Below are 26,515 nucleotides of genomic sequence, written 5' to 3'. Positions count from 1 at the left end.
GTACTCATCGCCCACGGGTTCCAGCAACCGTCGCCACAAAATGCAACAGGCCATCAAGATCCTCCAAGCGTTGGCACCAACTGAGCGGGAGCAAGCCCTAGGACATCTAGCACGTCGCGAACAGGGAGCACAAAAGGCAGACGAAGCCCAATGGTGAACGTAGCGAGATAAAGGGCAATAGAGATAGCCATTCCTTTGGCGTCTATAGGTTTCTGGTTGGGGGCTGGAGCTTTCAACTCGACGAAATTAGGGATGTTGAAATTGTTCCGAGTGTTCTCCAACTCACGTGCAGTGACAACGGAAGACCAGTGAGAACCCACAAAAATGGAAGTCGGAGGAGCAACGACGGTCTGGGAGGAGAGTCGTGGGGTGGTGAAGAGTCTGGGCCAGCAATAGCCTTACCGTTAGAAGAAGAGGAAGTCATGGAAGGATTGAAAGAACTCCTAAAGAGGCAAAGAACTCGGAGAAATAAAAGGGAATGTAAGAACCTAGAGAAGAAGTTGAAAGCAAGAAGCGTGACAAAAGAAGAGGGAAAATGGGAAATAAATAGGAGTTGAAATGAGGTGATGGTTGACGTGCCCGAGAAGAGGAAATGAAGTGGTGTATTGATATGCCTTGAAGAAAGAAATGACTCCTAATAATTAAGTCCCATCACGCCATGCGCAATGACACTTCGCGGGGCGACTAGAGAGGATATCCCAATCGGTTAGCCCCTAAGATGGGCCTGGGCCCTTACCAACGATTAAAGCCCATATCATAACCGAGGAGCCCGGCCTAGTGCAAAGGAGACCAGCCCATGGTCGGTAACGACTAGATAAGCTAATACTGATGGGTAGCTATCCAGTCAATGGTAAAAGATAAATAAGGTTATTATTCAAATCTGCTAAGAGATAAATCCTCATCTCTAAATTTGAATTTGAATAAAGTATAACCACTATCCATTAGGAAATAAAGATGGATCACGGAGCTCTATATAAAGGGAAAACCCAGGTAAGTAAAGGGATCATATTATTGTTATTATCATTATTATTATCAAATTACTAACTTAGGCATCGTAGGCATTCCCTCAGACCCCCGGGCTCTCTAAACTTTGGTTGTAGGTGATCGTGAGGTGGTGGCAGTGAAATACGTCCATAACAAAGCCTATTACTACTACGCCCTATTATCTTGCTTCAAAAACTAAATATGTTAAAAAGCTTTATACCCAGAGTCTGTTCTACATTGAAGCCAATAGGTCCATATACACTGAGCCCTTCAAAACAACTTCTAATTATTTTCCACTTGGTTTTCATTGAATTCCTGAAAATTCTACAAAAAAACCTCCAATGTTACTCTGCTATTCTTTTACAAACAGAATCCCATTTACGATAAGACTGATAAAACCAAACTGATTTACCACATGCTTATATATTAAATCTAGTTACTAAAGAAAAATGGGGAACCCATCCCTATACTTCCAAAAAATTTCCTAACTCTGATATTTCTTACTGGTACTTTGATTACATTGATGCTTTGTTCAAATTCATGTTATTTCAAACCACACATTATTGGTTCCTTAATCTTGACAAGAAATTTAATTATGATTTTCCCCTTTGGTTCCTAAGATGGTGGCATCAATTTGGCCCTACTCCGGAAGTCTTTTCTGATAAACTTCAAGTTGCCATTATGCTAATGTTTTCAAAATGGATCAACACAGTTAGAAGTTCCCATATTTTCTCCATTTTTGCAAGAAATACAAAGTTCACTGATACTAAAATGGAGTTATGATAGGAACGATGATATATTGATCCACAATTGGTTCGTCAAATGGTGGGACATATATCCCCACACACAAGATGTTATTGATAATGTTGCCAGAGTTTTTTCTGAAACTTCTACAGACTTGAAGAGCATTGAAGATTTCTCTGCTACTGTTAAACCCTTGACTTTGCCTAAATATCCAATTACTTAGGCAGGCCACTTCTTCTGGTAAATCTGCTAAACAAATTGCTCAACCTGCTACTTCTACTAATTCTGAAAAATCCAAAAAACTTCTGAATCAAAGAAGAAATCTCCACTCCAAGGGTTGAAGAAAAAAAAAAAGACTTGATTTATTTGCTAAAGAAGTCCTTACAATACAATGATAATCCTAATACTGAGTCTGAAGCATCCTCTGAAGCTTATGTTAGTGATCCCTACAATAATGTGTTTGGACATGATTTAGAAGACACCCCAAGGTTATCTGATGATTGATTTGTTAGCATAGGCCGACAGATTTTGCTCTCCCGCAATTGTCGTTGAATTGCTCATTGATTCCTACTGAATTACCAAAAGCACAAAAAAACTACTGCTACTGAAAAAGCTGTTGATTTGTCTACTGCTTTTCTTGACAAGATTTCAATTACTCTGCTTCATTGTTAAGTTTACCTTGTGGTTAAGTCAAACACTACTACTTTATGTCAGGTCATGTACTGTTTAGAAATAATTGTAAAAGCTCTTCTTTTTTCTATAAAAGGGGAGCCTAGCTTCAGAGGAGGGCATCTTTTAGAACGCCATAAACCCTCTGCAAACAATTCAATCCCCTTTCCTTCTTGCTTCATATTCCCTTGTAATCTTTTAACTCTATTTTCCTAGCTACTCTGATAAGATTTTGTAAGTTGTTTTACTTTGAATAAACAACTATTATTTCTCTTAATTAGTACTTGCTTTCATTTATCATCTACTTTCCTTCGAATCTAGTTATATGGTCCCAGCTTTCTATTTGATTCCAATTATCTGGTCTTGCTTTCAATATTATTTACTTCTAGTTATCTGGTCCTCTTATTGACTTTCATTTACTTACTTTCAGTTACTTACTTATCATTACTTCCAGTTATCTGGTCCTCTTATTACTTCATTTCATTCACTTGCACTTACTTCTTGCTGATTTCTTTCACTTGCACTTACTTCCAACTGACTGGTTCCCCTTTTGGTATATATATATATATATATATATATATCTCGTAGCAGAATAAACAATAGAATTAGTCAGAGACTAATACTAAATGCATTAGAGATTTGTACCAGTATATCCTTCATTAATAATATCCATATGTCATCGTCATTTTTTTCCAAATAATATTATACACCGTCATTAATTCATCATTTACATCAAAATACAACAATTCGTACATGGTTTGTTACCTAACTAAAATATACAAATGATTACTAATTGAAGACATGCCTATATGTCTACACCTCGGACTAGGCTGGTTCTTCTTCGTTGGAAAATTCCTCCTGGGCTAAATTTGCATGAAGATCTATGGTTTCAGTAAATAAAAGCACATGTGAGACCACCATATTGAGACTCTAAGAAATCTTAGTTGGTTAAAACCCATGAAGAAATTATTCATGAGAGACAATGGTAATGAATAAGCATCCACTAGCTCATGTAAATAAATCTGTTAACACATATATTTATGCATGGATAGGAATCACCCTCTAAGTAAAAACACATGTATTCATACTCATGGCGATGAATCACTCTCAGAATAAATATAAAGTATATAAGTAGGGCGATGAACCACTATCTGAGCAAATCTCATATATTTATAGTCATTATCAATGTGAGAAACCACCCTTTAGAGGTGTTTTTCCTCGGCCCATAGATGTCATAGGCCTAGCCATTAAGGGGGAACTCACTAGAAATATTAAATAATAGAGAAGAGTGAGGGACAAAAAAGGAGAGGCATAAAGGTGTAAGCGGAGAATGAGGGAAAATCAATATCAGGAGAGAAAAATGGGTGATTTGACATAAAGTAAGAAAATATAAGGTGTAAGGGGCCAAGAGAGAAAAAGTATGAAAGTGACTTAAAGCAAGTGGAGGGAAGGTGATAAAAGGCAATGGAAACCTACGGATTCGGGATTCTTCGGATCTTTCGACTTCTTCCGATTGGGGAACTTCTTCTTCATCCAGAGAGCTCCAAAGAGAACTTATTCTCCATTAAATAGCTCTACAGCTTCCATTATACAGATAGAAATGAGGGGCTCACACATAGCACAGATCGAGGCCTAGCTCTGAAGACTCGAGTTGCTGGGGCCTGAACCAAGGGTATGCAAAATACGACATCAATAGTGGCGCCATCTGTGGGATTGCAATAGATCTTGTGTATCCTTCGTATGCCTACGGCAACCCATTCCGAGTGACTCAGAAGAGACACAGAGGAAGTCATGGAGGCAAGACTAAAAAAAGAAAAGAAAAGAAAAGAAGGTGCTGGAAATCATGGAGGAATGGGTGACGAAACTGACCGACGGAGTGCAAACGCTTCACAAAAGAAAACGCACAGCTCATATCGAAGGGGTAGATAAAAATTCTCCATATGAGTATATTCGGCTTTTCCACTTATATTTTTATCAAAAGCGCTATTGCAGGGAAATGGCAATAAAAGCGCACTACATTTATATATATTTTTTTATACATCTAGCATGTAGGGCTGGGGTCCCGAACTCCCCGACTACTTGAACTTAAATGCACACTGGGCGCATACATGAGTAGCGGGTAGACACTGTGCACTTAAGTGCACAGTGCCCGCATAAACTTCACGTCCCCACTGTGCATACTATGCACAGTGCCAATTGCACAATATGGGTTACACACGTCAGCGTGACGAGTGGCTTGTGACAGCCCGCCGCGAGCTAGTAGGACCTGCTGGCGGCCACAGTTAGGTCCACCGGCGCCCTCTGTCTGTGACGGTAGGGACACCCTAAGCCGGTGGATGCCGTACACACACGAGAGCTCCCAACAACAACAGACAACTAGGAGTGCCCTAGCACGGTGCGAGAGCCGCACCGATGATCGCTTGCGTAGTAGCGGCTAGTGGTGATCTTGGTCCGGTATGGTCCGGTCGATCCCCAGGGGGTTTTGTGGACCGGACCAAACATATTCACTTTAGGATTTTTCCACCCTGGACCGAACCGAATAGACGTTGAGAATAGACTGGTCTAGTCCCTTTCGGTCCGGTCTGGTTTAGTCTTTTTTTGTCCATTCGGTCCCTCACAGTACCAAATGGGCCAATAGCCCAATCCTAACTATAATTTTCAACCCAACAGTCATTTTAACTTTTCAGCCCACTAACATTTTTTCTAATTTTAAGTCCAAAAATACTAAAAAAGAACTTGAAAGGAAAATAAAAATAATTATAAAAAGAAAATTGTCTATATACAATAAACTTGAATAAAAGGACTTACTACAAAAGAATATAAAATTTCTATATCCATCCAAACAACTGAAACAAGATTATCAATCATAGTAATAAAATTAAAAAAATTGAGATAAAGAAATTTAAAATAATCTCTAATCAGTAAAATCTCTAATAACTAATAGCTAATAAGTAATCATTCAGTTTATCCAAATTTGAAATTCTGAATAAAAAAAGAAAAAAAAAATAAAGGCCTATTTACATGATTACATCAATGCACAGCTCTCACTGTCTCAGCCTCTCATATTTATATCAATACAAAATACAAATACATATAAACCGAAAAGTCATATTAATACAAATATAAAAAACTTTAGTTAAACATTACTACATTAGTCATATTAAATAAACAAATAACAATGCATTGCAGTCTGCAGCCTTACTCCATCACTGTAAGAGCACAACTGCACAATCACAACCTACTCCAAGTCTCCATCACTTAAGTCTTCAACGTTTACAATTTACCTATAAAAAAAGCAAGAGGTTAGAGCTATTATGAACTTATGCACTTATGCATATAAAAATTGGACTGTTATGAACTTATGGAAAAAATACAGCCTTTTATTATTTATGGTTCTATACAAAATAAAAGTAAATAATCCAATATATAAGATCATGTCAGCTTGTAATAAAACAAAAAGAAACAATTAATGAGATCATGCAATATATGCATCCAATTATTATATAAATTTGAAGTTTGAACTAATGCTTGATCAATTTATACTGTGGATGAGCACTTTGGGTGTTAAAAGTACTTCTTACTGTATATGCCAAGCTAGCTAGGGGGCATGCATTTCGTAGTGTATATATTATATATATATATATATATATCCAGTTATAATATGTTTTATTTTCCAATTAATTACCCAGACGACAATAGATAATATAATTTTGTATGGCTGACAAATAATTAATTGAATCCCCATAATATCTTAATTGAAGAAGGAATAAGATCACAAGGGTTCAAGGTTCTTTTAATGGAAGTTCCACTGATTGCCAAAATTTCCAAATCTAATAGAAAAATCTGCTTAAACAATCACCATTTCCCAATCAAGTTTTAAACTAGTCTTTATTTCTTCTACTAGTCAACAATTAATCATGATTAAACAACCATTACCAACAATCTTCTCACCTCTTTAGTCTTTAATTAGTAATGGATGTAGGGCTGGCAGGCATTGAATTTGACTCCTCCACAGAATTAGCAAAGTTCCCAATAAGTTTTATCCATAAAAATTTAAAACAAAACAAGTTAAATAAAGTTACATAACATAGAAGATAAAACAAAATAAACCATAAAAGCTATCAAAAGTAAATGTATTACATACCCATATCCAACTGCTTCTTAAATTCTTCCATTTCATCCATTAAACTCGTAAGGCTTATTGGAGTAGAAGAAGATCGAAGCCAGTTTTGTGCACATATGAGACCCTCAACACTCATTGGATTTAAACTACTTCGGAAAGGGTCAGGACCTACAGTGGTAAATGTAGATTCAGAGGCCACAGTAGATACCGTATTGCAAGTACATCGTGTACAACATTTGAAAGTACACGATATCTAACTAAATTCACCTTCCACCAATTTAGAAGGTCAAAACTATCCTTTTGATCCTCATAGCTTTCAGCTAGATATCCATCAGCCTCTGACTTACTTTCCAAACTGTCTTATGACTGTAACTGTTGCTTAAATTGGACCATCAAATGTGCCTTTCTACTCGCAATCTTGTTAGCTGAAGGATCTACATCTTCATGTGGGGAACTTGTGCACTGACTCTGAGGATAACTCTTTCTTACATTTTCCCTGTATGCCTCATACATGCAGATAAATGCATTTCTCACCCTCCAACTGAAATCAATTTTTTTTGGTATGATTATGTGCACACATTTGTCCCAACGATATAGCATCTTGTAATGAGGATCAAGAAGAACCCCAACATACAGCAACATATTATGATTTTCCAAGTTTTCCTAATACTTTTCAAACTTTTTCTTCATATTTGTTGCCATTAATCCCACCATGGGGTTTCGTTCTTCACACTCTATGTAAATAGCATCTTTAATACTAACCAACTCCATGAAAAAAAAATTGCAAGTTACATATTCACACCCTGAGAAGCGTAAAGTTGCATCATGAAATAATTGAAGAAACGTCACAAACACCTTTACCTTCTCCAAATCGGATTCATTGGGAGGCCCTAACTTCTTTGACTTTCTCCTATTCACCACATCTTCATCATCGACATCGTCATCATTGTCATCTCCAAAACTACCATGGAAGCACAAATCTTCTTCCTCCAATTGATCAAAAGCCTTTCTAAATTTTGAAGCCCTCTCCAACATAAGATAGGTGGAGTTCCACCTAGTCGGTACATCTAGGCAAACTTGGCTTTTGGATTGAATATCTTCCAATACACATTTCTTAAATATACGCCACCTTTAAGGAGAGGATTTAACATACTTCACAACACTCCACACCTTCGCAATAGACTCATCATATTCTTTTAACCCGTCATGAACGATTAAGTTCAAAATGTGGACACAACATCGAACATGCAAGAATTCATGTTCCAAGACTGTATCTCTTTTATACTTGTTTTTTTTTTCAAAAAAGAAACGGCCCCATTATTAGAACTTGCATTATCAAGAGTGAGTGCAAGTATTTTTGGTTGCCCCCAATCATGCAAATATATCTTTATGTCCTTACTAAGTGTATCACCCTTGTGATTTTCAACAAAAAAAAAAAAATGAAAGAATTCTCTTGTATAATTTTCAGTCATCATCAATAAAGTGTGCTATGAGGCACATATAGTTTAGGATTTGCACGGATGTCCATGTATCCGTGGTGATGGAAATTCACTGCTCTCGAAGAGCATTTTTCAACTTTTGTTTTTCCTTTAAAAACAAACTAAAACAGTCCTTGACAACCGTCATACGGGATGTAATCCCTACCTACTTAGAGCAAACCACAAGTATAAACTTCCTGAAACTCTCCCCTCCAGCATGCCTAAAGGGCAACCCATCAAGAATAATCATCTCTGCTAAGGCTTATCGGCAAGCCTCAACAAGTAGGCTCGTTTGTTTTCAGAGATGAGATGAGATGAGTTGAGATTAAAGTTAAAAAGTTGAATAAAATATTTTTAGAATATATTTTTTAATATTATTTTTGTTTTGAGATTTGAAAAAGTTGAATTATTTATTTTATTTTGTGTGGGGATTTGGGAAAGTTGTAATGATGAGGTGAGATAAGATGAGATGTTTTCTGAAAACAAACGAGGCATAAATGAAATGAGCACAAGTCCCACTACCACTTCCTTCCTCCACCTTCCAACCTAGAGTCGTCTGGGACTTATCGATCTTCTTAAACGGACATTTCTTATATTGCTTCTCAATGTGATACTTCATAGACTTCGTACCGTTGGTCTTCGTATCACATGCATATGAAATACCACAATAATTACAAGCAACCCTAGGTTTAGTGGGATCACCTTTTGGTATTTTTGTAGAGTGATCCCAAACCATTGACCTAACTCTACCACTTTGTGACCCACCAATCGATTTATTACTTACATTGGATGGGGGTGAGGATGGAGACATGTCTTGTGTTGACTCTTGCACATCATTTGTAGAAGACTCCATTAGGCTCTGTTCAAATGAGATCAAAATAAATGAGAATTCATCTAAATAAATTCCATTGGGCTTTGTTCAAATGAGATCAATTCGAATCAATTGCCAACATATGAAGTAATTTTACATGAAAGTATAAGTTGAGGATACAAAGTGGCTCTGTTCAAATGTTTAAGAATATTGTTCTGTGTCATAAGTTGGGGTGAGAATGGGTATGTAAGATCAAAATTATTATTCTATCAGAATGTAAGATCAAAACTATTATACTATTATGTTTAATAATACAAAGCGTCTCTGTTCAAATGACTCATAACTATTATACCCATGTAGTGAAAATAAGATCGAAACAAATACAAGTACAAATTACATGTAAAAATACTATTCTGTATCGGGACCATTTGTTGTGAATTTAAATTCATATCAAATGGTTTTATATTTTTTTGTTGGGTTTTTATATTCAACAAATACAAGTACAAATTACAATACTTAAGATCAAAACAAATACATCAAGATAAAAAACCATAACCAACAAATACATCAACATTCAAAAGAATCAAAACGGCAGGCTGCCAGTGGCCCAGTGCCCTCAAGTTCTCAACAAATACAAAATACATAACAAATACATCAATGATTCAAGATCAAAGATTAAAAGAAATTTCAATGTTTATAGTTTATAAGCTTCGGCTTTAGGGGCTGCAACTGCGAGTCGAGAGAGAGAGAGAGAGAGAGAGAGAGAGAGAGAGAGAGAGAGGGTACCAATTGGTTGCGAGCCTGCTGTGACAAAGGGGACGAAGGGGCAAGATGGTGGATCGTGAAGCTTAGGGTTTCTCATGGAGTCATGTGGGAGGCGAGAATTGGGGAAGAGTGAAAACTGAAAAAGTGAAAAGTAGAAATGAATCCCCGGGGCCTGGGGGGGGGGGGGGGGAGGGGGAAGACGCTAGGTCACTAAATGAAACAACGTCATTTGGTTCGAAATTAGACCCAAACGGTGTCGTTTTAGGGACATTAAACTGAAAAGAAATAACTGAGTTGCGTGAAATGATGCTGTTTCACGCAACCCAATAATAGTTTTTGCCTACAGTGACTAAAACGGCGCCTTTTAGGTCCAATTTTGTACCAAACGTCGTCGTTTCTGGGAAGGTAGCTCACATGTGTGTTTTTCACTTGTATTTTTTGGGCACATAAATTAATTAAAAAAATTATTTAAATTAGTAAAATGAAAATTAAATAAACTATTTAATGTGGATTATTTAATTAACTCATTAAAAAAATAATTAATGATAATTATATTTATGATGTTAAATGTTAATTGCTAATTTCTTACTAACTTTGAGTATGTCAATGAATCAATGTATTATAATTTATGATTCTATGAATCTATTATAATTTTCAATTTTTCAATATTTTAAACTTGTAAGTTTTTACATTTTGTATATGTAATATGATTAATAAATCATTGTATTAGCCTATAAGCCTATTAGGTATATATAGTTATAGTAATATTAATTCTATACTATTAGTCTATTATACATATTATACATATATATGCTATAATCCTATAACTTTTATAAAATAATACTATATATTATACTATTATATTGTTACTGTTACTACTACATATAGATTTATAGTGTATATATATGTATATTATAATGCTATAGTGATACTAATACTATATATTATATAATAATACATTGATACAAATACATTATGGAATATATATTATATATTATATAATAATACATTGATATAAAATATTACTAATACTATTATTACTATATACTATATTAATAATTTAATAGCGATATTAATACTATATAATAATATATGGTCATAGTCTCATAGACTCATTGTGATATGGTCATTAGTCATAGACTCATAGTGATATTAACAATTTAATACTATATATAGATAGTAGACTTATAGACTTATAGTGATTTAGTTATAATTTTTAATTATAGTTGTAGACTATAGTGATTTAGTTTAGTTATAATTATCTTGATGATGTTAATTATTACTTTATTACTAACTTAAAGTATGTTAATGCATAATGAGCTATATAAAACTTTTAACATTTTGTATATGAAGTAATAAACATAAATAATTTAATTATCCATACATATTACATGCATAATTGAGAAGGATACATACTTAACATACTGTTATAAATAAGCATAAAATATTTAATTATCCATACTATTATAAATTTATAAATTATACATATATTATAATTTATACTATAACTCTTAATAGTATCAGCAATACATTAAAGAATATAATAATACTTTCATACTATATATATATTTATCTATAGACTTATAGTGATTAGTATTAACTTTTTATGATCAGTATAACTATATAATAGTATTAGTTTTAGACTATTAGTAATATGGTATAGCTATATATTAGTAATATTAGTTATAGTGATTTAGTATAAGTTATAACTATATTAGTATAACTATAGTCTATATTAGACTATTAGTAATTTTTTTTATACCATATTAGAGTCTAGACTATTAGTATTAGTATAAATATTAGTATTAGTATACAATTATAAATATTAGTATTAGTTAATAATTACATAATGGTGAGTTAGTGAAAGGATTAGGTTAGATGAAAATTATATAATTAATATATAAAAATTATAAATATATATTTTTATTTTCACTTGGTCCAGTCTAGTCTGGGGTGAAAAAGCCCTGGACCGTGGACCGAATCGAATGCATTCGGACTGAGATCGACCGGGGCCAATCCCGGGCGGTCTGGTCTGGGTCGAAATGGCTGGTTTAGTCATTTTTTTTGGTCTGGATCGGCCGATTCTCACCCCTAGTGGACCCATGACTGCTAGAGGCTTCCGACCTCGGCACAACTTGGATTCACAGCAAACTCATGGTAGACTGTCGGGAGCCACCCCTGCTCCAATCGGCTATTATCACCTAGCCCCAGGCGATGTCTGTTCGAGCTGGAGTGGTCCTCGATCATTCTCGATCGGCGGCAGCGTCCTTTACCTAGTACACGGCCTTGTGCCGTGCCGAAGTCATCACACGTTCAAGCACAACGGCCACAACTCCTCGGGCCCTCTCCACGACTAGTGGATGCACTCTTTGGCCGCATGCAACAGCAGGTAGGATCACTCCTCGCCACGAGCACCACTCCTCCACGCGGTCACTACATGTGCGCCATGCACTGCAGCTATATACACAATGGGTGATGCAGAGAGCTCATGGCCAACCTCTGCGACTCTGCACGTCAGCTCACCACTCCACGTCCTTGAGACCACGACCACAACCATACAGTCGAGATCCTCCTCTCCTAGGCCATATGCACAGTGGCCTCCTCTTGTCGGCCATGCACAGTGGCCAAGCACTACTCGGTCCCCTGTCCACAGCCTCTTGTCCATGACTTCCTTCACACGGCCACCAACTGGCGAGCAGACCTTGACTCCACAATGTTAACAATATGAGTTTCTTAAACAGGACCTAAAGTTTGAGAGAAGCAGGAGGAAGAACTATGTGGAGAATCTAAGTTCTGAAAAATTCAAAAGACCTCTCATCACCAAGTGTGCACTGTATATGCTATTCCCTTTGTTCCATGAACAACACAGAAGGATTGTCTGCTAGGGATTCATTTCTTCAAGGAGAGGATCATTCCCTATTTGCTTATCGTAGCTTGCATGGTTATGATCATTGAATGCAAGTCATGAAGATATTTAAAAAAAAATGGAAGCATAAATAAAAAGGAGGAGCAAGGAAGAGAAGAAACGATAAAATAACTGCGGCCAATTTTGGTCAAGCGACAGCGAACAAAAATAAGTTGTTGCAACTATACGCTCCATTTTGTCTCCTTAAAACTTGTGTGAATTCTATTTCACTAACGCAATTATTTCCTGTTGTGTGAATTCTGTCTTGTACAACCCGACATTGCAACGACAAAATCAACCAAGTTCCATCAACAAAGTCAACTCCACTAAACAGAAACTCTATCAACAACTTACCTCCTGGCGGGATTGTATAGGGAAATGTAGGTCTTGTAGGTTGCCTTATCCCTCTCGCAGAGGAGTGAGGGTCGGTTCTTGACCACCCGAAGACAAATTTTACCTTCCTCGTAAGCGTTAACAAGTAGGAGTGGGTTTAGTAACATACTGCTTGAACAACTTATCTCCCCACGAAGGATAATAAGAGAGTAGGTGGCTTAGCCTCCTTGTTCGGGAGAGCGGGATCAGCCTTACGGTTACCCGAATCACTTACCCTGACCACCGCTATGATGAAGTGTGGGATCAGGGCTAGCCTGACCCAACCTACCCTTTCCCTTAATGTCAACGGGCGGGAGTGGGTTCGGTAACAGACTGTCCGAACAACTTACCTCTCCATGAAGGATGATAGGAGAGCAGGCGGCTCAGCCTCTTCGTCCGGGAGAGCGAGACCAGCCTCGAAGCAGCCCGAATAACTTACCCAGACCCCCCCTCACGGTGAAGGAGCGGTCAGCCAATTGCTGTCCAAACTTACCTCCCTGCAAGGGCGTATAGGGAAAGGTAGGCCTTAAGGTTGCCTTATCCCTCCCGCGACGGAGTACGGGTTTGTCCTCAGCTACTCGTCATCAAAACAATGATTACCTTCCTTGTCAGCGTCAATGGGAGGGAGCGAGTTCAGTAACAAACTGCTCGAAAAACTTACCTGCCTACGGGATACTATAGGGAAAGGTCGGCCCCAGGGTGGCCTTATCCTTCCCGTAGAGGAGAGCAAGATTAACCTCATAGCTACCCGAATAACTTACCCTGGCCCCTGTTACGATGAAGTGTGGGATCAGCACCAGCTTGACCCAAACTTACCTTTTCCTGCAATGTTAACGGGTGGGAGTGGGTTCAGCAACAGACTGCCCAAACGACTTACCTTCTTGCAGGATACCATAGGAAAAAGGTAGGCCTTAAGGTTGCCTTATCTCTCTCACAATGCAGAGTGGGATCAGCCTTACGGCTACTCGAATAACTTACCCTAGCCCCGATTCCAGTGAAAGAGTAGATCAGTCACATTGCTGTCTGAATTACCTCTCCGGGAGACAAAGAGGTAGAATGGCATGAGATATTCTGACCTCTCCCCGATGAAGAGTGGGCTGAGTCTATAGACCGCCTGAATAATGAAGAAAAAGATACGGACATCATCAACAAAATCTACATCAATGGGATCGCCATTAGCAGCTTACCTCCCTAGAGGCGAAAGGGAAATGTAGGCCTTAAATGTTGCCTTATCCCTCTTGCAGAGGAGTGTGGGTCTGCCCTTAGTCACCTGAAGAAAAAATCTCCACCAACGGACTTCAACAAAAGAATCTCCAACAATAGAATCACCACCAAAGGAAACTCCAGAAGCTCTAACCTACCTCCCTGTGAGGCACGCCAGAGCCGACTCTATCCCTCTCATGGAGGAGTGCGGATCTGCTTTCGGCCACCAGACATATTTATCCAAGGAACGTCATCTCCAGCAACTGAACGCCAAACGAAAAGCGCCTCAGACCTTCACCGCATTCGTGAGGCTGTCAGGCTGACTTGTCTTGTCGACTACTCAACTCTTTTTCCTGGTAGATGTTTCTCCCCCCTATGCGGACTTGGTGGCCTTTGAGCAGGGTATTGGGCCGAGACTCAATGGACTTTGTGAAGTGGAGAAAATTCCGTTACAAGCGCATCACTACGAGTTGGGAAATCAGTTAGTTAAATCTAAAAAAGCCTAAAAATCAACACAAAATCAGAATGGCACATGACTTACTATGGTGGCACCTGGAGTGGCGGAGCATGGCGGCACTAGTGGCGGCGCATGGTGGCAACGACAGACTCAGGTAGATGTGGGACTCTACAGTCGGGAATGTAGTAGGTAGTAGATCTAATGAAAATAAAGGGTGTGGAAGGGGGTTCCATGGTGACATGCGGTGGTTGGCAGTGGTGCAACCCTGAAAGAGAGAGAGAGAGAGATCCATACTCATTTTTGGGTGGGTCTGAGAGGGGGATTGACCGTGTACAAGTGAAAAGGGTGAGGGGGTTGTGGAGCAACCCCTAGTGAAATCTAGAAGGCGGTGGATCGTGAGACATGCGGTGGAACCCTAGGCAAAAATCCCTTAAGCCGCACAAGATGGAAATCAAAGAGGGGGGGGGGAATGAAAGATCCGGCGGTTGAGGATGAGATTGGGAGGAAGAAGAGGGCTTTATGATGGGTTTTCGAAGGATGGAAGATGGGCTTAGCTTGATGGCGGTGTGACTTTTAGATGGTGAGATTTGGACGACGGATCTTGGTGGTTTGATGTGAGGTAAGCTATAGATGCTTCATGTGGTGCCACGAGTGACAGGGGTCAAGCTTATGCTACGATGGTGAGTGGTGGTTAGCACCAGAAGGTAGCAGAAGAGGGAGATGGAAGAGTTCTTCGACAAGGTGGGGTGGGAGGTGCCGAGACAAGGTGCAGCGGCTGTGTGGGCTACGGCGGCACAAATGTGAAAGAGATAAGTTGGGCTGGGAGAGATAGAGGTGGGAGGGGAGTGCAATGCAGGAGAGGGAAAATGAGGGAGAAAGAGAAAAAACGACATAGTATAGGGTATGGGACTGGGATTTTGTTCTTGCTTTGGGCTTCTAACCGGGTTAGCTCACAACAAATTAAAACTGAGCTTGGGTTTAGGGCTGGGCTTCACATTAGGAGTGCTCCATGAAATTGCCCTTTACTTTTTAATTTCCATATCTTCAGCATTTTTCTCTCCAAATAGTCAAATCATCTTGATGCATTGAATTTCCTTACATTAAAAGAGAGTCAAGCTTTCCAATTTGTTCTTTAAATGACTAACTACCTATTTTCATTTCCTTGCATTATTATGAATGGACAATGTAATATATCACAATGTGATACCTTGTATTGAGTATGATTGATGTATATAATAAGTAGTGTATGAGATTCATTAAAAAAAAAAAAAGTGTATGAGATCTCATATTGTTTAGAAGTCAGGAGTTCTTACTTTTTTATAATGGTTCTAATAGGACTTAAGTTATACAATTGACTAATCCTTTTGGTTTATGGACCTAGATGTGACTAGTGTCTCCCATGTGATGTTACATTATTTAACCTAGAAGTGTGAGACTTGAGCCATGTCATCTATGTTAGATTGACCCATACCGTTTAAGAGGGAGATTTTTTTTTTTTTTTAATAATTCCAATGAGACTTCAATTATACCCTTGAAGTATGGATCTAGACGTGGGCTAGGACCTCCCCCTAAAGACGTTACATCTCAACCCTTATTTTTCTCATGATCCTTAGATAGCATGCAACAAATGGTCCAAATCATCAGACAAACGACCTTTAATGGCTATTTCGGACATGGTCATTGGTCCCTACATATCAGAGCGGGAGAGGTAAGGTTAGTCGGCTTTGTAGGATCCAAGGTTGTTGGATCTCATGCTAGTGCTACACATGGCAGAATACTTTCCATGGCGAGTCTTCTCTCGCTTGTCAAAGGATGATCAATAACTGGAAAGTCTTATGGAGCGGCACATCATGTTGCTCGTAAGTGACTACAAGATAGTGACTTGGATGTTGAATTGAGTTGAGATGATATTATTAAAATATTATTTTTTAATATTATTATTATTTTGAGATTTGAAAAAGTTGAATTTTTTATTATATTTTGTATTAAAATTTAACAAAGTTATAATAATGAGTTGAGATAAATTAGGATGAGTTTAATGACCAAAAGAAGAGATCTCCATTGTATATATAGACCAAAAGCGAAAGAAAAAACTACGAAAAAGACTAAATAGTATGAGGGTCATGTAGTGGGGTAGATTCCGGATATAGAAATTATATATGCTTATCAATAATTATTAGTTAATTTAGTTTGACTTTTCTTATTAAAATAAGAATAGTACATTCATCTTTAATTTAGTTGCATTTCAATAATAAGATAATCTCAGATATTTAATGAATAATAGTAAAAAAATAATAATAAAATATTAAATAATAATAAATAATTATAAAAAATTAATAAAAAATAATAATAAAATAATAAATAATAATAGAGTATTACCACTACCCAAACGGAGGCTAAGGTTTCGTTTGGATGATTAACTCATCTCAATTCCTCTCAACTCATCATTACAACTTTTTCAAATTCTAACATAAAATATAATAAACAATTCAACTTTTTAAATCTCAAAATAATAATAATATCAAAAAATAATATTCTAACAATATTTTATTATTTCAACTCAATTCAACTCAATTCAATTCACTTTAACATACAAACGCAACTTAAATTAATTAGAAAGAAATAGGCCAAGCTAGTTACGTCATCCCCTAAAGCAAAGCCCAATGGCCCTTGCATGGTCATGCCACCGCATATTTAGTGCTTTTGTGTCGGTACTTTCCTAATTCGCAACTGACAATGCTGGAGCATAGGAAGGTTATAACCTACGCTGTATCAATAGTTCACGCTAGTATAGCTTTTCTCGGTGAGAAACATTTTCCATTCGCAATACTGCTGCATTAGATATTGCCCCACTAGTACTGCCTTAATGATCCCTACGATCCATATGCTATTTTTTGATAAAGAGATCACATTTCATTCATAAAGAATATATAATTTTGACTTAAAAAAATTAGTTACAGACGTTAATAGCTCTCCAGCACACTTTCGTGACTGACATGGTCTAGTCCAGACGATAGATCTCTAAAGACTAGGTCTAAAGGATCCGTCGTAATCTTATCATCACCGAACTGTTTCAGCACTTCCATTCCTATCCTAGAAAAACATTCATCGCTCTCTCTAACCGTGCTCTCAAAAAATGAACCTGCTTCTACTGATCTTGATCATGATCATCATCTTCTACCTGCTCTTGAAACTCCTACACTCAGTTTTATGGTTGCCGTCGAGAATCCAAGACCATTTCTGCAGACAAGGCATATGAGGCCCTCCCTACTGTCCTTTTGTCGGAAACGCACTGGAGATCATCTGGATGTACGCCGAAGCTCAGCCGAAGGCCATGTCTAGGGATGACCACGACGTCCTCCACTGACTGGCTCGAGTGGTCTGTTGTGTATGGAAAAACATTCATTATTGGTTCGGGTCTCAACTGAGGCTTAAGATTGAGTTTGAGATGATACAAGCAGAACTCATGAACACTGGTGGATCGTTTGAGAAGATTGAGTTTGACCCTATGCTTAAGATGTTCTTTGGACAAGGAGTAATTGGTTTGAGGGGTCAGAGGTGGTATCAAGAGTTCATATACTTTATGCTTTGTATATATATTTTACATGTGTATAGAAAGTTAGTTATTCTTTCTATTACTGCATTGACCAATCAGAGTCATATGCTTTGTATATAAATAGCAGCTCTGTAAACAACAATTCAATACATACAATGAATTCTCTTTTTACTACACAATAGAAATAGAGGTCTCGATATTATTGATATGGTATCAGTAGAAATAGAAATTGGGTTTTCTTCCTTTGATTTCTTGTAGCTTCTTTCCAATTATGGCTGAGCAAACAAACTCTTCTTCCGTTGTTCCTTTCACTGTTGAATTTGATCCTCGTAGCCCTTACTTTCTCACCAACGCTGATAATCCTGGAGTTCTTCTGGTCAGTGAAAAATTAGACAATCGCAACTATCATTCGTCGTCATGCTCCATGTTTCTTTCCTTGAAGGCTCGCAACAAGCTTGGCTTCATTGATGGCTCACTTCCTCTTCCAACAACAACTGATCCTCTATTCTCTCCATGGAGTAAGTGTGACACAATTGTGCTCTCATGGATGTTGAATTCTCTATCCTTGAAGATTGCTCAGAGTGTCATACATGTGGATTCATCCTATGCATTGTTGCTTGAACTGAAGGAACGTTTTTCACAAGGAAATGGTCCTCGCATCTTCGAATTGCAAACTGCAATCTCTGCCCTACGTCAAGACCAGAATGATGTTAGCACATACTTTACAATTCTCAAGATACTATGGGATGAACTTTTGAATTATCAACCCTTACCTGTCTGTTATTGTCAAGGATGCAAGTGTAATTCTTCTAAGGTTTTTGCTGCACATCATCATAAAAATTATGTTATGAAGTTTCTTATGGGACTCACCGATGCTTTTGATAATGTTAGAGGTCAGATCTTGATGATGGATCATCTACCTTCAATTAACAAAACCTTTTCTCTTGTTATACAAGAAAAGAGACAAAGACTTGTTAGTAATCGAAGCATCTCCTTAGCTTCAGTTGAATCCGTGGTTCTAGCTGCCAAAACTGACGCTGGTTTTAAAAATTTTAAGGCTAATCCATGAAGTAAGATGATTTGCAGTCATTGTGGCATTGCTGGCCACACAGTTGACAAGTGTTACAAAGTTCATGGTTATCCTCCTAACTACAAGTTTAGGGATAAGTCTAAAGGTCCTAATGCTTATGCCAATGCAGTTCAGTACTCCTCAAATATCAGTACTAATGCTTCATCTATCAGTACTGATAATTCTTCAAGTATGCCCTTGACTATGGAGCAATATCAATAGTTGTTGGCCTTGCTGAAACCAACTTCATCAGCTGCTCCTACTCCTTCTGTCAACATGGCATTAGGGCCTAATTTTTCAGGTACATCCAAAACTGTATGTGTTGCTGAAACCTTAGTTCAACTATGTTCTTGGATTATCGATATTGGTGCATCAGACCACATGGTTTGCTCTCCATCCCTCTACACCAGCACTCCTCATCCTGTTTCTAATACAGTTCAGTTACCTAATGGCTCCTCTGCAGAAGTCACACATATTGGTGACATCATCTTGAGTCCTACTCTGATTTTAACCAATGTCTTGTGTGTCCCTACATTTTCTTTCAACCTTATTTCTGTAAGCAAGATAACTCATACTCTAAATTGTTCCTTACTCCTTAAGGCAGACAAATGTTTTCTGCAGGACCTAGCCACTTCGAAGATGATTAGGATGTGTGAATTGCAAGATGGTCTGTACAAGTTGGTTATTCCCAGCTCCATACATCATTCTTCCACTTGTTTTTCTGCTCAATCTAATGTAGCCTTGTGGCACCTTAGATTAGGACATCCTTCTTCCTCTAGACTGCAACTCTTGAATAAACACATCCCCAATTTGAATTCTTCATTTCATTCATGTATTACTTGTCCTATTGCTAAACAAAAACGTTTACCATTTCCTATTGGTCAACATAAATCTGCTGCCTCTTTTGATTTAGTACATTGTGATATTTGGGGACCTATGACCATTCCTACTATTGATGGTTTTAGGTCTTTTCTTTCAATAGTTGATGACTTTTCTCGGGCTACTTGGATTTACTTAATGAAATCCAAGTCTGAAGCTAGTTTCCTTTTACATTCTTTCTTTACTCACATAGAAACTCAGTTTTCAGTCAAAATTAAAGCCCTTAGGTCAAATAATGGACCTGAGTTTGCTTTCAAAATTTTTTTTTTGCCTCCAAAGGAGTACTTCATCAAATGAGTTGTGTTGCAACTCTACAACAAAATTCTATTGTGGAGCGCAAACATCAACACATTCTCAATGTGGCAATGTCACTTCTTTTTCATGCTAAACTACCTATCTGTTATTGGGGAGAGAGTGTTCTTACAACTGTTTACCTCATTAAAAGAACTCCCTCTCCTCTTCTTTTGAATAAGACTCCTTTTGAGCTCTTATATCATCAAACTCTATCTTTTTCACATTTGAGGGTATTTGGCTGTCTCTGTTTTGGCTCAACATCCTCTCATAATCGATCCAAATTTTCACCAAGAGCTGTAAAGTCAATTTTTCTAGGATATCCCTTTGGTGTTAAGGGATATAAGCTATTAAATCTAGAAACTCAGACTTGCTACATTTCTAGAGACGTAGTATTTCATGAAGAAGTTTTTCCTTTTGATAATTCTTCATCAAGACCTTTTCTAGCTACAGATTACTCCTTTTTTTTTTTTCCCCATTTGAGAACAGTTCTTTTAATTGTTCTATTCCTCTTCCTACTCCAAAGTCAGACTTACCTCTTTGTATGCCTAACTCAGTTTCAGAAAATTCTGCACCTAGCCTAGTTCCAGAAAATTATGCACCTAGAAGATCCAATCGATCCAAACATCCTCCTTCATATTTCCAATCATATCACTGCAAACAGGCTACCTTGCAATCAGCACCTTCTAATGATCATCAAGCTGCTGGTTCTTTGAGCATTGTTTATCCACTCAGTCATTTTTTGACCTACAACAGACTTTCCCCTTCTCATAAATCCTTTGTTCTTGCTACTTCCACATTGATTGAGCCCAAGACATATTCTCAAACCATTTTGTACCTGAATGGAGGGCTACTATGTAGTCATAAATTTCTGCATTAGAAGCCAATGGCACATGGGATTTGGTTCCTTTGCCTCTTGGTAAACATCTAGTAGGCTGTAAATGGGTGTATAAATTGAAACTCAAGTCTGATGGCACTATGGAAAGATGCAAGGCAAGGTTGGTGGCCAAGGGCTATACTCAAGTAGAGGGTTTTGACTACTATGAGACATTTAGTCCAGTGGCTAAACTTACCACCGTTTGGATTTTTTTATCCATAGCTGCTGTAAAAAACTGGCCCATTATTCAACTAGATGTGAATAATGCCTTCTTGAATGGTGACCTTCAAGAAGAGGTTTATATGTCTCTACCATCTGGTTTCGACAGTAAGGGGGAGTTGAATTTGTTATGCAAACTCAAGAAATCTTTGTATGGCTTGAAACAAGCTTCGAGACAATGGTTTGCCAAGTTTTCTTCAACTTTGTTGGCTACTGGTTTCACCCAATCAAAGTTAGATTATTCTCTTTTTAGCAAACAAGAGGGTCCTTCAATCATCATGCTATTAGTTTATGTCGATGATATACTAATTGCAAGTAATGATATGTCAGCTATGGACTCTCTGAAGAAGCACCTGGACACTCATTTTAAGCTGAAGGATTTGAGTCATTTGAAATATTTTTTGGGTCTAGAGGTGGCCAGATCCTCTAAGGGAATTCATCTTTGTGAAAGAAAGTACTCTTTAGAGATCATAGAGGATTGTGAATTACTTGACTGTAAACCTACTTGCTCTCCAATGGAACAAAATCTAAATTTGAGTGCAACAAGTGGTGAAGAATTAAAAGATTCATCTCAATACAGAAGGTTGATTGGGAGGTTAATGTACTTAACCATTACAAGGCCAGACATAGCTTTCTTGGTTCAAAAATTAAGTCAATTCATGCATAAGCCAAGAAAACCACACATGGCAATAGCTCATAGAGTCGTTCAATATGTCAAAAACTCTATTGGTTTAGGCTTGTTCTTTTCTTCTACTTCAACTGATCTCCAGCTCAAGGTTTACACTGACTCAGATTGGGCAGCATGCCCTGATACCAGGAGATCAGTGACTGGTTACACTGTTTTCTTGGGTGATAATATTGTTAGTTGGAAGTCGAAAAAGCAACATACCATCTCTAGATCATCTGCTGAGGCAGAGTATAGAGCTATGGCATCAGCTGTTTGTGAAATAGTTTGGTTGAAAAACTTGTTGGCAGATTTTGGTGTTGTGAATACTCAGCCAGTCCTAATGTTTTGTGATAGCCAAGCTACCATCCATATCTCTTCTAATCCAGTATATCATGAAAGAACAAAGCACATAGAATTTGATTGTCACATTATGAGGGAAAAACTACAGGCTGGGGTCATCAAACTTTTTCATGTGGCATCTAGTCACCAGATAGCAGACATTTTGACCAAGGCACTCGGTTTGTATCAGTTTAATCATCCCATCGGCAAGATGGGACTAGTGAACAAATACAGTCCATCTTGAGGGGGAGTAACAAGAGTTCATATACTTTATGCTTTGTATATATATTTTACACGTGTATAGAAAGTTAGTTATTCTTTCTATTACTACATTGACCAATTAGAGTCATATGCTTTGTATATAAATAGCAGCTCTGTAAACAACAATTCAATACATACAATGAATTCTCTTTTTACTACACAGTGACAGGAGAATTGCAAGCCATTAGCTTTTAAGATGGAGAAAGTGAAGGTAGGTAATTTTTAAGAAAAGTGTTACTGCTACAAATAGATTTTACAAAAATAAACCTATCAATTGACATGATTTCGTATGATATGTTAGATCTATTTTATAATAAAAATAGCTTTATAATTTGATGGACCATATCAAATCATGTCACTTTGTAAATTTACTTTTGTATGAGATTTCTTTATGACTAAATCATTTCTCTTTTTCAAGAGCAATGATGTTGCTTTTATTTTTTGAAAGAGCAATGCTACTTTTTATAGAGGAGCAGAGGAAGTGTTTTTGAATGTAATGACTCACATTAATTTCATTTACAATGCATGTATATATATACAAGTTGAAAGACTTGAGTTAAGCCCGAAAATAAGGCTATCCTATAATTGCCTAATAAGTATACATTAACACCTATGAGCTGTACAGATTACACATCTAGAATTTGAAAATACAGAATTAGATTTCTGAGATGTAGAGGCTTGATCTGCTATGCTTGATTGCGTTATTTTTGGAGAAGTAACAGCTTTCCTTATATGCCCCCACAAGATGGAGGTTCCATTAGTAACTCCAATCTTGGAACGTAAATTTTGGAATTTTTGTCGTGACAGAGGCTTTGTGAGCAGATCTGCCAGTTGGTCTAATGTGTGAACATGGTTGACAGTTATACATCCCTTCTTCACAAAATCACGAACAAATAAGAGATCAAATTTCAATATGCTTCAATCGTGTATGTTGAACTGGATTTAGGCTAAACTGAGTGGCTCCAATATTGTAACAAAAGACTTGTGGTGTTTGCATGACTTTTATTCCAAGTTCATTGAGGAGGGAATGAAGCCAAACTATTTCAGAGGTTGCTGCAGCTAAGGCACAAAATTCAGCTTCTGTGGAGGACCTTGAGACAGCTTTTTATTTGCGAGCAGACCATGAAATTGGGTTTGATCCAAGGAATGTGATGAATGCCGTTGTTGAGACTCTTGTATCAATATTGGCAGCCCAGTCTGCATCGTCATATGTGACTAATTTTAGTGGGTTGTTCTTCTGGATGAGTATGCCATGAAACATTGTGTTCTTGAGATATCTTAGTAGTTTTTTGACTATAGTCCAATGAGAAGATGTTGGTTTGTGCATGAATTGTGAAAGCCTATTAATTGTGAAGGAAATTTCAGGTCTATTGAGGCATAGATATTGCATGGCTCCAATTATTCTTCGATATTTAGTGCTGTCTGTAGGTTCAGATCCATCATTCAAAGTGAGATGCTTGCTTGTCAACATGGGTGTTTGTATTTCTTTTGCTCCATCCATTGAAGTTTTTTTGAGCAGGCTTGGATGTATCTGTGTTGTGAGATGAAGACACCTTTGGGTATAGGGACAACTTCAATACCTAGGAAAAAATGTAGATCTCCCATGTCTTTTACAGAGAATTTGTCGTTGATTTGTTTGATGATGCCTGTAACAAAACTCGATGTATTCCCTGTTATAATTATATTATCGAAATACACAAGAAAATAGCATAGGATATTGTTATATGAATACATGAAGAGGGATGTATCCGTACTTGAGTAAACAAAACCAAGGCTGATTAGTGCATCTCGAAGTGCCTTGTACCATGGCCGTGGGGCTTGTTTCAACCCATAGATGCTTTTCTTCAATTTGCAAACAAAATGTGGCTTGGATTTGTCTTCAAAGCCTGGAGGTTGATGCATAGTTTCATCAAGGCTACCGTGAAGAAAAACATTATTGATGTTGAGTTGCCTTAGTGACCACCCATTCATGACAACAACGGAGATAATTAGCCTATTGTTGCTGGTTTTACAACCGGACTGAATGTCTGGGAGTAGTCGATTCTTGGTCTTTAGTGGAACCCTTTAGCAACTAGGCGTGCTTTGTGCCTATTGATGGTTCCATCAGGATTTCTTTTGATTCTAAAAACCAACTTGTAGCCAACAAGGTTTTGTTCGGAAGCAGGTGGAACAAGTTCCCAAGTCCCATGATTAATCAAGGCTGTAATTTCCTTAGACATTGGCTTGCGCCACAGTGGGTCCTTTAGTGCTTGACTAACACAGGTGGGTTCAACCGATTCAGGTAGAGGGTGTTTGGTGGTAGTATGAAACTACTTTGGACAGAAAATGTTGTTCATGGACCTGGTAGTCATACTTTGAGTCCTTTGAGAAACAACTGGAGGTGGAGAGTTTACTTGAGTTGTTGAGGTGACTGTTGTGTTGTCTCGATCCAGAGGATGGAGAGGACTCTCTTCTTATGCTTGTGTGATGCTTGGCGCAAGTGGAAGCTGGTTGTCTGCAGGTGGAATTTGCAGTAAAGCTCCAGAGAAGTAGAGAGGTGACTCGGGTGCTTTGGGCTCTTGAGTTGGCTGTGTATGAGTTTTAGGATATATGGTCTCATCGAATGTGACATGCCGAGACACATATAGGCGCTGAGTAGGTATGTGATAGCAAAGGTAGGCACTTTGGGTTGTTGAGTAGCCTAAAAACACACAGGGAACAGACTTTGGTTGAAGCTTGTTCTTGTTGTAAGGCTTAAGCTAAGGGAGACATAAGCAACCAAAGTATCTAAGTTTAAGATAATTTGGTGCTTCATTAAACAGGCTTTGAAAAGGGGATTTGTGGTCAAGAATAGGTGATGGCAACCTGTTTATTAGATATGTTACAGTAGCAAACGCATAGGACCGAAATTTTGAATGAAGACCTGCTTGAGTAAGGAGCGTTTTTCCTGTTTTGACAATGTGTCTTTGGCGGCACTCTGAAACTCCATTTTGTTGTGGAGTGTGTCGTGCTGTGGTGTAATGGCTGATGCCGTGAAGTGTGAGAAAGGGTTGAAGGGCAATGAATTCTCATCCATTAGCAGAGTATAAGCTCTTGATTTTTGTATTGAATCAAGTTTCAATCATTTTATGAAATTGTGGGAAAATGATTTTGACATTAGATTTATTTTTAGGGGAGAAACCAATCATATTTGATGAAGTGATCAATGAGGATTACATAGTATTTGTGATCTTGTATGCTTGTTTGTGGGGATGGACCCCAAACATCCGTGTATATTAAATCAAAAGGAGATGAGCTTGTGAGTCCATGTTCATGAAAAGGTAATCTATGAGATTTATTCATTGAGCAGGAAATATAAGCATGAGAAGTAGAAGAACTTCTGTCAACAGGAAGTGAAAAAGACTTGATTAGTCTTGTAACTACATTGGAGGAGGGATGGCCAAGACGTTGGTGCCAACCATTTATTGAGGTGCATTCTTGGACCATAGCAATTGGTTTGAAGCACTGGTTTGTGGTAGGGGGTAGACACCATTTTCACACTTGCCTTGAAGAAAAGTCTCCTTCGTCCTCTTGTCCTTGACAAAAAAAGAAAAAGAAAAAAAAAAGGTAGAATGAAACTCAAGAAACACGTTATTGTGTTTTGTAAAATGATGAACTGAGATTAGATTTTTGTTAATACTCGGAATACAAAGTGTCTTGAACTTGAAAATTTCGTCTGGGAAAAAGGCAAAGTGAGAGAGCCTAAATGAGTGATTTTCAAACCTAAACCATCTTCGATAAGCACCTCATATGTTCCATCATACTCCAAGTGCAACTGCAAATTGGAAACTTTTGAGGTGATGTAATGAGAAGCTGCAGAGTTGATTA

At 37.7% G+C, this 26,515-nt stretch overlaps 1 protein-coding gene across 1 annotated transcript; it reads left to right on the top strand.

Moving 5' to 3' along the window:
- Nucleotides 1-18,338: 18,338 nt before the first annotated feature.
- On the top strand, nt 18,339-19,136 carry LOC121242216. Its single transcript, XM_041140107.1, has one exon. It carries the CDS (start codon nt 18,339-18,341, stop codon nt 19,134-19,136), a length of 798 nt encoding a protein of 265 aa, XP_040996041.1.
- Nucleotides 19,137-26,515: the final 7,379 nt, after the last annotated feature.

Source organism: Juglans microcarpa x Juglans regia, chromosome 8D, assembly GCF_004785595.1.
Source record: "Juglans microcarpa x Juglans regia isolate MS1-56 chromosome 8D, Jm3101_v1.0, whole genome shotgun sequence".
Taxonomy (NCBI): Eukaryota; Viridiplantae; Streptophyta; class Magnoliopsida; order Fagales; family Juglandaceae; genus Juglans; species Juglans microcarpa x Juglans regia.
This window is presented reverse-complemented; position numbering and strand designations above follow the sequence as displayed.

Coding starts and splice junctions, on each gene's coding strand:
- LOC121242216 (XM_041140107.1), top strand. CDS start 18,339: ATGGCTGAGCAAACAAACTCTTCTTCCGTTGTTCCTTTCACTGTTGAA.